Source organism: Juglans regia, chromosome 1 (genome assembly GCF_001411555.2).
Source record: "Juglans regia cultivar Chandler chromosome 1, Walnut 2.0, whole genome shotgun sequence".
Taxonomy (NCBI): Eukaryota; Viridiplantae; Streptophyta; class Magnoliopsida; order Fagales; family Juglandaceae; genus Juglans; species Juglans regia.
In genome coordinates, this window is record NC_049901.1 from 11,410,270 (window position 1) to 11,425,251 (window position 14,982).

Sequence of the window (14,982 nt, forward strand, 5' to 3'; positions counted from 1 at the left end):
TTTAGGACTTGTATATAACATTACTCTATATATAATACCCTAGCTAGCGCTACATACATATATAAGATTAGTACTGATCATAGCTGCTGCGCTCAATATAGACTCATGTTCTTAATAATTATTTATATACCAACATGATATATTTAACAAGCATGCATCATGCATGATATATTGATCATCGACCGTATGCTCTACCAAAATATTCTTCCTCGTGCATCATCCAGTAATGTGTTATTCCTTGATTGGCAGCTTGCACGTACATGATATAATGCAAATTAACCTCGATCGATCGTTTTCCTTTTCGTTTTTCCGATATTTGATAATGTTCACTTAAATTAAGATTTTATATATATAATATGGCGAGTGCTACTCTAGATATAATAATGTAGAAAACAACTATTTACTAAAGTCACAATCATCGATACATCCAATGAATATTTTGATCATCAGCTCACAACTATATATAAGATATTACGTACTAACAATATTGATCTTATCCATATAAACAATATTAATAGTAAACAATGTTAATATATATTGTTGCTTTTTCTTTGGATTTATCATGCGGCATCTACAATCTCATTGTCCCTCGTAATGTAGAGGAAGTTCGAGTAACATAGGTGGAGGTGTTTCAGAAAGAAAGAAAGAAAGAAAGAAAAAGTTGGAACTCGGTGGCACCATTAATATATATCGCCATTTCATACGTTTAATGTTGTAAGGGGAAAATAGCTAGATATATATAGAGGTGTGTACGTAACTTTTGTCTTGGGTTAATTGTATGACAAAGAGATCAGGGAGGGTCGACAATATGTCTTGATCTTATATATGCTCTGGACAAAACATTGGAATTTGGAAATTGAATTAATTCGATCGATACCCTAGTTGTCTTACTGACATCCGAGAGAGTATAGTATGTATAGGCAATGGTACTGCTATCAGTGTTAAGATCAGATCAGATGGGAGATGATCCACGACTGTAGTACCATATTATATATATAAAATATAATATTTTATTAAGGACAATTAATGCAGATTTGTGCAAGCTTATGGCATTCAAGTTTAATACAAGTATTTTGATAAGAAGCAAAATCTATCTAAGAAATTAATCTAATTTTTTATGATAGACCGTATGCTCTGAACTTGTATTTAACACTACTCTTCTATAAATATGTCATGCATGCATATTCCAACCCTAAGTTTTCATTTGATTTATTTTGTGGGACCTTGAAATATATATATATATATATATATATGTATGTATGTGTGTGTGTATATATAATTTATAGATTTCAAAAGTGGATATAATTAAAACTACGCGATTTCAAATTCATTCCTTTTAATATATATAATTGGAAATCTTAATAAAAACTTAATTAGTTGTTTATCCAAATTTTAATATATAACCAGATTAACAAGATATTTGGAATTTAAAGAACTAAATTCAGATATCATCGATCTTTGTCTCAAAATCCAGCCATTTAAACTTACTTACCATAAATTATAACAGAAAATAGAAGCTGCGAGATTTTAGTGATTTTAATTTATTGAAGAAAGTGATCACCAAAGGGTTAAAGGACGCCCACTCGTCTCAGTTGTTGGCACCTTTACAACCTTCCAAACCTTAAATTTGCTACGACCTTTCCAATGGACGGCCTTTGGCCTTTTCCTTCTCACTCCTCTCGTCTATATATATCTTTAATTTCCTCTTACTAATACAGTACTCTCTTTAATTTAAGCTCTCTAGCTCATTCATTTATTTATACTCTCAGTTTTGTTCTATATATAGCTCTCTCTGTCCTTGTGCTCTATAAATTATATACAGCTAGCTAGCTAATTCATCTACTCCAGAGCCCTTTAAAATGTCACTCACATTGGACTCTAGCACTTCACCCATTCCTCTGTGTCCATTAATGGAGCTTAAAGATGAGAATGGAACTTTGGTTTTTGACTCTGCCCTGCTTCAGAAACAATCAAACTTGCCCAGTGCGTTTATGTGGCCCCTGCGAGACTTGGTACACACTCATGAAGAAGAGCTTAAAGAACCTCTGATAGACCTGGGTGGGTTCATTCGAGGTGACAATGCGGCAACTGCTCGCGCAGTTGAGCTCGTGAGGGCGGCTTGCTTGAACCATGGTTTCTTCCAAGTGACCAACCATGGTGTTGATGCCAGTCTCATTCGTGCCGCATATGAGGAGATCGATGCCATTTTCAAGATGCCTCTCGGCAAGAAGCTCAGCCTTTACAAGAAGCCCGGCTGCATCTCAGGGTATTCCGGCGCCCATGCAGATCGCTATTCGTCTAAGTTGCCATGGAAGGAGACATTTTCCTTTGGGTACCATGGGAACGAGTCCGAGCCCATCGTATTTAACTATTTCAAGTCTGTCTTAGGAGAAGATTTTGAACAGACAGGGTGAGATAATCATAGACGATTACGTAGCTAAATATTAATACTCCAGACATCGACAGTGATGCACTGTTTTATAATTAAGTTCCATGCCTAGCTTTTAGCAAGTTCAATCTAGCTAGCAATTTCATTTTCTAGAATTACTACCCTTATTATTATTATTATTATTATTATTATTTTCAATAAGAACAAAAACCAGTAGTACTAGTAGTACTTCTGTAGATGGATTTGCATGGACTTTCATTTTTTCCCTCTATGCTTCGATCGAATTAATATAAATAAATTACTAAAGCCCGACCTTTTGACTTGATATATAGTAGGCCGGACTGCTAAATAATGAAGCTTGTTCCAGTTTGAAAATCTCTCTCTCTCTCTCTCTCTCTCTCTCTCTCTCTCTCTCTCTCTCTATATATATATATATATATATAAATATATATATGATCTAACGGAGAGCATGAACTATGTTTAATTTGTTACAGTTGGGTTTACCAAAGATACTGTGAAGCCATGAAGGAGGTTTCTCTAGTGATTATGGAGCTCTTGGCAGTTAGCTTGGGTGTTGATCGTTTACACTACAGAAAGTTTTTTGAAGATGGAAGCTCAATAATGAGGTGTAACAACTATCCCCCTTGCAAAAAATCTGGCCTCACCCTCGGCACCGGTCCTCATTGCGACCCAACCTCCTTGACCATACTTCATCAGGACCAAGTCGGAGGCCTCGAGGTTTTTGCAAACAACAGATGGCAAGCAATTCGACCTCGTCCAGATGCCCTAGTCATAAACATTGGTGATACCTTTATGGTACGTACGTACGTCCTTAATTAATTCCCGATATCATTTCTGGCCCTCGATCGATCTGATTTTGTTTAATTATTTCGTGTTAATTTTATTGCAAAATTAAATTGAAATCGTGAAGTCATGGAAAAGACTCGGAGATTATAAGTCTATGTTTTTATAACGTCCTGAGTAACAGGCGTAAAACACACACGCATGCATGCATGCATGATGGGGACAAGTAGGTCTCAGCATTAATTATTTTCTGTTAAGATTAAGACATGAATTTTGACCTTGAAATGACTAAGGATGATCAATTATAGAGTCGCAATGCACATAAAGGTGTTGGCCCCTATATATATAGCCGTTTCCGAATACTAGCTAGCTAGTTTTTCTAATAATTTAAAGCTAGTACTTTGAGATCCACGTACGCAGCCACAACCGGTACGTGGCTCGATCTGGAGTAATTTTTGTGGGTCGACCATCAGCATTATAATTCATAATTTTATGAAAACTTAGGGTTTAGTCAACACACATGAGATAAGAAAGTCATGCATGATGATGGTCTAAGATGCGTAACTGTTTGTTTGAAAGAACATGAATTAATTACAAGAAGGACTAGTCCTGCTTATAAGATCAGTCCAAAATAATTCTATTAATAATTATCTTCTTTTCAAGGCATTTTGGACATCATGAGACTATATACAATGATATGCCTCGTAAATTTCTGTAGAACTAGGGGCATAAATATATGTCGTGTTTTCATGGCAGAAACACTAGCTCTGTGGTATATATGTTAATGCAGCCTGAAGCTGCTGGTAGCCAGAGCAGGCCGATAAAAGATATTATGATGATTTGATTTTTGTTTGTTTTGATAAATGTACGTACGCAGGCATTATCCAATGGGAGGTATAAGAGTTGCCTGCATAGGGCAGTGGTGAACAGGGAAAAGGAGAGGAGATCATTGGTTTTCTTCGTGTGCCCTAGAGAGGACAAAGTGGTGAGGCCCCCACAAGATCTGGTTTGCGGAGAATGGCCAAGGAAGTACCCGGATTTCACATGGTCCGACCTCTTGGAGTTTACCCAAAAGCACTACAGAGCTGATGTCACTACCCTCCAAAGCTTCATCCAATGGCTTAATCTATCTACCAAAGAATCCAACTTTTAGTCCCTTTAATTGGCAGATTCTGATCAACGAATATCGATCTCAATATGCATGATATTCCCTCCCCCACTCCCACACCAAAACCCCTTAATTCCCTCCCTATTTTGTTTATATATCCATGTATGTCTTTTAAGCACATATCTAGGGTTTCACCAGCCAGCTAATATTATTTGGTTTTGGTGTACCCTAGTTCTAGTACTAGTAGTAGTAGTACCGTATATACATGACAACTTTCACGAGTACCAGTACTACTGTACTACTACTTCTCATCAGTACCGTAGTACTCATGAGTCATGAGATCTGTAATTTGATCTTTCTCTCAGTACTCATGTATGGTGTACGTGCATATGGATCAGGCACAGTACGCATGCATGCGCTCTTAAGAGAAGATTTTTTACGTTATCAGTGCATGTACGTAAGCTCGTGTCAGTACTAGCTATATATCAATTGTCAATATAATCAAGAGCAAGCTAGCTAGCTAGCTGCTATGCTCTCATGTCTCATGATTCGATCGGTTTCTAGTTTTTCGGACCTTTTTGTTGCATATGGAATATCAACTAATTGTAGTACTGTTTATATTACGTATTCCTTCAAATCTGAATTAAACCACATATATTAGGCTAGTTTTTCGGACCTTTTTGTTGCATATGGAATATCAACTAATTGTAGTACTGTTTATATTACGTACCATTCCTTCAAATCTGAATTAAACCACATATATTAGGTTAATCTAAGTACAATAATCAGTACGCGCGCAGTAGTACGTACGCATCATTCGTTGAGATTAATTTTATTTGAAAATTAGGTTCATTTAAATGTATGGCAAGTATTCATGATCAACATGGGATATTGATGCATGCAATTATTAATATCAAATGCCATCATTAATTCATGATCATCAATATACCGCTAGGCATTTAATTCATGGCCATGCAGAACCCTATAATCATCGACCTATCATGTGTTAGTTCTTACCCATGAACATATATATCTCCTCACTCTGATCTCCTCAGTTGACGATCTCTTTTGTTAATTTTCCTTCCAATTTTAACTTCTTTAGAAATCCCAAAAGTACAACAAAAACATGGCTGATCATCAGGTATCTCAAACTTTTTCTAGTGCCCAAGTACTGGTCAATAATGTAATGGCATCGATCGATCGAAGGCCGCGGCCTACGTACATGCATGAAAGAAAGATTAATGGAACAGGACTAGAGAGAGGTTGAACTAGATATAGAAAGAGGTTGAACTACTGGCCGGTAAATAGATCCAGGTCTCTACTAATTAAACAAACTGTGTTGTATCGATCCGATCAAGTTGTACGTTTTGTGCACAGGAATTACGTACAGACTGCAGTATACCGAAATCCGGAGGACTAATAGGGGGGGATTAATGATATAATTTTCAGGTGGGATATACAACGAATTATTACTCACATTACTTCCATGAGTTCGACGCCAACATCACATGCAATAGGATGCATGCATCAGTCTTCGAGTTTTCTATTATTAAACAAACACTGAGAGACATGCATCAACAACTATATATATATATATATATATAGCTGGTTTGAGTCCGTTTGACTACAATCATGTCGTTCTGCCCATGCATGAAGTATTAATTCCCCTAGCTTAATTAGTTCCCAGCTCATTATTTGTTGCCCGTTACGTACTCTAGCTGGAGCTAACTTTGAGACAAAAGCCTTATCATCGATGTTTGTTAATTTGTCATCATTAATCCTTGTTCTCTTCCAAGAATCCAACTGATCTTCGTGTGTGTCTATATATATTTATATATATAACTGGGTTTTAGAGAAGAGCAGACAACGTACGTGTTGCCCGCATGGATACGTGCGTGTCTGCATATGAGAGGAGTACAAACTGGACATGCACGCAACTTGCTGGCTAAACTTGTCAGACCAATTGTTTTATTTTTTTGCCTTTCACTTCCTATGATTTTTCTCAGCTTTCTGTGTTGCAGTGTGAAATATATCGTAAGAGACAAAGTATACAACTTTCTCTTGTTTCATATTGTGTTTTAATTTAATGATTTTATCTTTTCTGACAACTTTCATGATGTTTTTTTATCTTTAGCTATATAAGTACGGCTAGCTTGCGGGCTTTAGTTTGGCGCTTTGAATTTTGATTTGAATTCTAGGTTTCTCTCTCTCTCTATCTCTCTCAATATATATACACACAAATTTAAGGTGTGCCAATCGCACGTAAGAACATTGAAAAAAGTCGAACCTATCATAATAAAATGAGTTTTTTAAGGACTTATCACTTACGTACGTGCCTTGAACTTGCATAATTTAGGCTTGTTTGAATAAAAAAATGTACGATTTCATTTCACCTTAATATCTTATTATTATAATTTTTTTAAATTTTTATATAAAATATAATAAATAATTATTTTTTTCAAATCTTAAAATAATAATAATATTAAAAAATAATATTTTATTCAACTTTTAATTTTCATCTAAAACCATATCATCTTATCTCATAACTATCCAAATATGGCCTTATTTTTCTTCTCTTGCTATGATCTTTGGAATTACCTCTAATATTTCTATGTTTTATGCGAACTTTTCGGCAAAATTCATATTAGTAATTCTAATTGTCAATTTATTTAAAATTAATTTCTATAAACTTGGAGAGAGATATATTATATTCATCGATCTTTATAGTATTTGACATCACATCACGCAAATCCATTTTCAAGTCGATCATAGGAAGCATTATTATGATGCTAGCTTCTCCTACTCACTTACACTTGTTGCATGAACCATAATTAGTCAACAATCTATCTAAAACGTACACTTAGTCGATTATCATGTTAGAGCCCTGGTATTGGACTAATCAAATGTTAGTGTAATTCAAAATATAGCTTATAAGTTTTGTATAAATAACCTGCATTGAACTAACTAAAAATCTTTAGCTTAGACTTTGAGCTACAGTAACTCTAAAGGAATTTTCAAAGTTGGAGAGTCACTATCCACCCATCAAACCCATATTTTATTCACAAATAATCAACAAGCTTTTATTAAATTCTTTTTAAAACTTTCATTAGTAAACAAGGCTATATTATGTCCATATTTTTCAGAAAATATTTTTTGTAAACAAGCCTATATTGTGCTGGATAATTAGGTTGATATAAAAAATAGTTGAGAAATAATAATTTTAAATAAAAATTAAATTATTAATTAATATATGGAGTGTATTTTTGGAAATATGAAAAAAAATATTTTTAAAATACATAATATTATATTATTATTTTTACTTTGAAATAGATAGTCCAATGTGGATTAATATCTTCGATGGCTTTAGTTTTAGCCAAAACCTTAACTTTTAGTCAAATTTTAGACTTGGCAATGACTATTGCTAATGCTTTAGGAAGATCATACATTCAAGTCTTAATTTTATGATATTGTTGACCCAACGCAACTAAAAAATAGATTAGATTATATTCGCAATGTGTGGTCAATGATCGGGTACTGGGTGTTAATGTCGTGTTTCAAGGCCTGAGCAACTCCATGCCATTGTGCAATCGGACCAGGTTTATGCTAAGATGGAAAATATGGGGCTTAGGGAGTCGTGATACCTCCGACGCTTAAGTTAGTTTCAATGTAGGAGATGAATAGAGAAATAATGGCTTAAGGAAAATGAGGTATTCAAGAGTGTGAGTAACCCCATTCTTGGCTGAGAGATGAGGTATTTATACTTAGCTGGGGTGAGCCCCGAGGTGGAGGTGGCTAGTGTGCGGCTTCGTACTAGGATTGAGTGTCCCTGCCATCTTCCCGCTTCTCGTCAGGCCTGATCACTGTTGTTGCTGACACCATGCATGCTGTTGCGTGCCAACCCCTGGGGCGCAGGCGCATTAAATGCGGCATGGATACAGCTATCATGGCGTGCTTGTTCTCGTCCTGGTCAGACACGTTTGTGCTCCTGCGCTGTCCGAACAACAGGTTTAGGGACAAGGAATGTCACTAGTTGTCCGCCAATCATGGTGTCAGGCTATCCTGCCTTACCTCCCATCCTTTTGTCAGTGTACCATTTCCAATGCTTCTCCTTTTGGGTTTCTAGGGTCAACCCGGCCCAGCCCAAGCCTTACCTGTGGTCCCGGGCCCAGTCTTGAGGATTACTCCCCTCACACTGGGTTCTATTCGCAATAATCCAAATGCAAACCAATTGAAGCTATAGTATTATATATATAAATATATATATATATATATATATATATATGTATGAGATCAAGAAAGCTGGCTAACGAGTAGTATCGACGTTTAGTACTGGAAACCATGTCCTCTGAAATACTGCGGCTCCTCCTTAATTGCCTCCCCACCTGATCTTGAGACACTCGACCTGTAAAATAAAACATGGGGATTATATTTTAATGTTAGGAAACATATAAGGCGACAAAATTGCCAATAGAGCACTTCTTTAATGAGACATATTCATGCATATATGCCAGTAAGACCTCGGTTTCATGGAAACGTATAACTTCGAGTTGTCATAATCGTATCACTATCTCAGAGACAAAGACTGCCACAAGGGTTGTCGTTACATTCATAAAACGAACACATAAAAAATAGAGTAAGAAAGGGGGCCCCAAAACATCTCTGGGCAAATAAAACTTTTGTAAGGATGCTAGCTAGCTTTATAATTAGAAAATTAATATTTATGGAGAGGTAGTACTCCTGGTACCGTCTACCTCCAATTTGAGGCGACTGCTAGATAGAGATCGATGAAACGTACGCGCGCACAGATGATGATGACCACTGTGGTCACCCTTCTCCTGCCCTTTTCAACCTATAACTTTTCTGAAATTGTTCACATGATTTGATTCATTTTCAGAGATATATACAATTCCACAACTTATGGTTTTTGGCTCGTGCATTCACGTGTGGGTGCATGATTTCGGGCCCAGTTTGTTTAGTACGTAGTGGCACGTGTGTGGGGTCCAGACAAAGATTTTGTTGCCAACTTGTTTTAAAGTGTTTCGATATTATTGACGTGGACGTACACCTTTATTTGCTTTGCTCTCACAAGTACTACTCTTCGCGAAACCACATATTTATGTATATTTATGTCGTGCACCAATTATATATATACATATTCTTTTTGAAATAAAAAGATATGAGAGGGAACAACAGGTGTGATTTACTTATAATCTGAGCAAAGCGTGATGATATCATAATAAGAGTATTAGTATTGATCTATATAAATATATATAAAATCATATTTATATAATATAATTTTAAAATCATATACATTAATTTATACATATCTAAATATTTAACTACTTATAAATAGTGTTTATCTAAATTTAGATAACTACTATTCAACCTATAAATTATATTTTAATAATTATTTTTCTCTCTTTCAATAATATACTAAATTTTTATTTGCACATTCATCTTATTATTATAATATATTATATATTTTTTTTTATTTTTTTATTATTTTATCTTAAATATGTATAAGTAATGTAAGAATTTTTTGCTTGAATAGCAAATTAGATGGTACTGCGCGCTTAAATGATGAAAACTCGTAGGTGCTCCCTCAAATCAGACTTGAGTCGTCATAGCTTTAGATCACAACGTACGTTGTCAAATCAGTTGGGAGTAATACAAGAGTACTATTGAACCACCACGATGTTGTATAAATTCAGAAGTTGTTTGTATTTAAAATTTATTTTAACTCATTTTATTTTATTATTATATTTTTTAAAATTTTTTATATAAAATATAATAAATAATTTAATTTTTTTAAATTTTAAAATAATTTTTCTAAATTTTTACATAAAATATAATAAATAATTTAACTTTTATTCTATTATTCATAAATCATCTCAACCTATCTCAATCCATCTATAAATCCAAACTACTCTTGAATCTACTTTACATATATATATATATATATATATATATATATTACACTTCTTTTTTAAAATCATAAAGAAATCTCTTTTTTTAAACGCCAAGATTAATTTATAGGGAATTACAAAGAAATCTCTTCCAACATATAGGAATATTTTAGTATTTTATAAACTAGAAAACATTACAATGTTTTCCTTAAAAGAAATAGTAGGTGCATAAATATTTATTACAAATAAAATAAGAAGAAAGCTCTTAAAATTTGTAATTATGAAAAAAAAAAAAATGGAATCAGGCCGTAAGTTGAACCGAGAGAGGTCTAGTACCGCGTGTTTAGCTAGCAAACTTAGGTTGTATTTAGATGTTGAGTTGAATTGAGATAAATTGAGTTTTTTATAAATAGTAATAAATTGAGATGATGAAGTAAGTTTTGTGAAACTTATTTAAAATGAGTTTAGATGTGTTTGGATATTAAAATGAGTTTTAAATATATTTATGAAAATTTGAAAAAGGTTGTGAGTCCTGCATATAAAGATATGTTGAATTGAAAAAGATTGTAGGTCCCACGTGTAAAAAGTTTTTAGTTGAAATGAATTTAGTGATTTGAGAGTTGGATATTTAAATATTAAACTTAATTTAAATTTAGACTGAACTAAATTGATTTCTATAGATTCTAACAACCAAACGGGATTTTATGCAATTATTGCTTGATCGCTTCTTGAACAAGGGTCGAGCAAACTCTCAAGTTGGGATGTCACTTACCGGGCCTTAATCAAGAGTGGAGCAAATCCTTTATGACAAGTGTTGATCAATTGCACGTCTACTGGGCCGGAGTCTAGCAATTCAGTCTGGCCAGCTTCTTTCATTGGTTGTGCGATTTTCTTCATTCTAAATCGATCCTTTCTTACCACATTAAAGACTGATCTCCATGATACTTAATTAAATAGCATGCAATGCAATCTACATTAATGAAGTTCATGGCGAATCATAAATATCATATATATATATAAAAGCCACATGCCTTATGTTAACCCTATGATCCGATGACATAAGTGCTTGCATATATGCATGGGTTGGTTTTAAATTAACCACCCAACTTAAGTCATGCATAGTTAGGGGAGAGATGCAGATGTGTGAACCAAGTCGTGCATGCAACCTGGTGGGTGTTTTGTGGAATATTATTGGCAGCAATGGGTTGTGGGACGTCGTATGCTAGGATTCACGTGTGGGGGGACATGAGGCCGGCTCAAGACTATATATATATCCAAGAGCTAGCCCCCGAACATAGCTTGTTATATTCGCACATGTGTGGCTTTGCCTCGATCGGTACAGTGTGTACACAAACATGAATGTGCAATAATTACATGGCCGGTTGCACGTTGAAGAAAGACCGTGTGTTGGCCGGTACAAAGGTAAACAAGATATATTTTAGAAAGAAAGATGATTTTCCTTGTATTTGATATCAGTATAAATAGATACAAGTATGGTTGTACAATATAATGGAAATGCAAGATTTAAGGAATTACAAATCAGTACATCAGTTACAAGAGAGCTGTAATGCATTAATCACGTTGGAGACAGCAGCAGGAAATCATGCAATTGGAGGTGGCAATCTTTCCAGATTTGATTTTTGTCCATTATCACTTATACACCCCCGCAAGATGGACGTGCCGTCAAGGACGCCAATCTTGGACCTGAGTAAATGAAATCGAGCTTTGGGAAGTGCTTTAGTGAGGAGATCAGCAAATTGATCATGAGTAGAAACATGACGAACATCAAGCAGGCCTTTGTTGACATAATCTCGGACGAAATGAAGATCAATGGCAATGTGCTTCATTCTAGAGTGCATTACGGGATTAAGACTCAGTTGTGTAGCCCCGATATTGTCACATAATAGGAGTGGAGATTTGGAGAGTGGAAAATGAAGCTCGGACAGCAAGGATGTAAGCCAAGCAACTTCTGAAGTGGTGGCAGCAAGTGCACGATACTCTGCTTCGGTGGACGAACGAGCAATGGCTCGTTGCTTGCGAGTGCTCCATGAAATTAAATTGTCGCCCAAAAAAATAAGATAGGCAGTGGTGCTTGACCGGTCATCAAAATTTCCTGCCCAATCGGCGTCGGAGTAGGCGTGCAGTGTTGACGCATTGTTGCGAGTGAGATAAAGCCCATGATGGATGGTGTGTTTGAGATAGCGGAGGATGCGTTTGGCTGCAGTCCAGTGAGTAGCAGTTGGTTGGTGCATGAACTGAGCAAGTTTGTTGACTGAGAAGGCGATGTCCGGGCGAGTGAAGGAGAGATATTTCAGTGCACCAATGACTTGTTTGTATTCAGTAGCATCAGTAAGAGAGGAGCCATCTTCGAGCTTGAGAGTGATACTTGTACTCTGAGGAGTTTGAACATCTTTTGCACCATCCATTTTTACCCGATCAAGGAGGCCACGGATATATTGATGCTGGCTGAGAAACATTCCAGCAGAGGTGGGAATAATTTCAATACCAAGAAAAAAATGGACAAGGCCCAAGTCCTTAAGGGAGAATCGGTTGCTGAGCTTGTGAATGATCTCATGAACAAGTGAGGTGCTGCTGCCAGTAATAAGGAGATCATCAACGTATACAAGGAAGTACATAGTGTGGCCACCTGCATGATAAATAAATAACGAAGAGTCTGATTTGGACTGACTGAAGTGCAAATCAAGGAGAGCACCTTTGAGCTCATTGTATCACGCACGAGGAGCTTGTTTTAAGCCATAGATGGATTTTCTTAATTTGCAGACATAATTTGGAAAATTGTTATCAACAAATCCACGTGGTTGTGCCATAAAGACATCTTCCTCAAGGGTGCCATGGAGGAATGCGTTGTTGACGTCAAGTTGGCGAATGGGCCAGCGATGCATAAGAGCAATGGAGAGGACAGTCCGAATAGTGGTAGGCTTCACGACTGGACTAAAGGTTGCCGTATAATCAAGACCAGGCCGTTGATGAAAGCCTTTGGCAACAAGACGAGCTTTGTATCGGTCGATGCTACCGTCGGGCTTCCTTTTTATTCTAAAAATACATTTACACCCAATGGGATTTTGAGAAGGTTGTGGAGGAACTAAGTCCCATGTACCATGCTTAACCAAGGCTGTGAATTCTTGGGACATGGCTTGGCGCCATTGAGGATGTTTTAGTGCTTGACTGACACAAGTTGGTTCAAGAGAGTTGGGAAGGGGATGTTTGGTGACAAGGTACACGTGTTTAGGCTTGTGGATGTGATTCATAGATCTAGTGGTCATCCTATGAGAGGTAGGTGGTGCGGGTGTAGCAAGAGAAGAGGAGAGAGTAGTACTGTCAGAGGGAAAAGAGAGTATACCTGGTGATGACGATGGTGGATCCGGTGGTGCAGGAGGGTGAAGTACTTCAGGCAACGTGAGAGATGGAGGCACCAGAGTCACTGGCGGGACTTGTGGGATAGAACCAAAGGATTCCACAGCAGCATGTGATTGTTGATTATGGTCAGAGGCAAGAGGAAGCTGACTAGCAACAGAGTTGGTGGAGATAGGAAAGGTGTGTTCGTCGAATACAACATGGCGTGAAAGATAGAGGCGGTGGGTCTTGATATCAAGGCATTTGTAAGCACTTTGAGTAAGAGAGTAACCGAGAAAAATGCAAGGAGTGGATTTGGGATCAAGTTTGCTATTGTTATATGGTTTGAGCCATGGATAGCAAAGACAACCAAATGTGCGGAGCTTGAGATAATTTGGTGAACGAAGAGTGAGAGCTTCAAAAGGAGTTTTACCATGTAAGAGAGGGGTGGGCATTCGGTTAATAAGATAACAGGCTGCCTCAAATGCAAAAGACCAGTAGGACAAAGGAAGTTTAGAGTGATGGAGAAGAGTAAGCCCAGTTTCGACGAGATGACGATGGCGACGTTTAGAAACACCATTGTGTTGAGGCGTGTGAGGAGGGGTTGTAAGGCTGGTAATGCCATGTTTAGCGAGGAAGGGACGGAGTTTGAGGTACTCACCACCATTGTCAGTATAGAGATGTTTTATGGTAGTGACAAACTGATTTGTGATGTAATTTTGAAGATTAATAAAGACACTTTCAACTTCAGATTTTTGTTTGAGAGGATAGAACCAAGTGAATTTTGTAAAATGATCAATGAAAATAACATAAAACCGATAACCATTGATGGATGTAATTGAAGATGGACCCCAGACATCTGAATAAATTAATTCAAATGGCTGAGAACTAGTCATAGACGAAATGGAGAAAGGTTGCTTGTGACTTTTATTACATTGACATGAAACACACAGACTTTTATTTGTAAAGGAAGATTTTTCTAGAGGCAAATCAAATGATCGAATTATTTGGGTGACAATTTTGGTGGAAGGGTGACCAAGCCGTGAATGCCAACCATCAAGTGAAGTGCGGACTCCAACAAATGCCACTGGTGGTTTGCGCAAGATATGAGCGGACTGAGGCATGTAGTAGATGCCATCTTCACATTTGCCTTGAAGTAGATGCACCCCCGTGCTCAGATCCTTCACAGAGAAAGAGAAGGGTTTAAATTCTACAGAGCAATTGTTAGAGGAGGTAAATTTATGAACAGAAATAAGGTTGCGATGAATAGAAGGAACACAAAGAAGATCTGTAAGTGCAAAGGTTTTGGAAGGGGTGGAGAGATTGGTGGAACCAACGTGTGTGACATTCAAACCTGTACCATCCCCAATGACAACCTCGTCAGGTCCTTCATATTCAGAATGCATGGTCATGTTTTGAAG

General features: G+C 36.6%; 1 protein-coding gene across 1 annotated transcript; it reads left to right on the top strand.

Moving 5' to 3' along the window:
* The first annotated feature begins 1,714 nt into the window (after positions 1–1,714).
* On the top strand, positions 1,715–4,849 carry LOC108996074 (gibberellin 20 oxidase 2-like). Its single transcript, XM_018971835.2, has 3 exons — positions 1,715–2,410; positions 2,884–3,205; positions 4,071–4,849. The coding sequence occupies exons 1-3, from the start codon at positions 1,860–1,862 to the stop codon at positions 4,344–4,346; spliced, it is 1,149 nt and encodes a 382-aa protein (XP_018827380.1). The 5' UTR covers positions 1,715–1,859; the 3' UTR covers positions 4,347–4,849.
* The last annotated feature ends 10,133 nt before the right edge of the window (positions 4,850–14,982 follow it).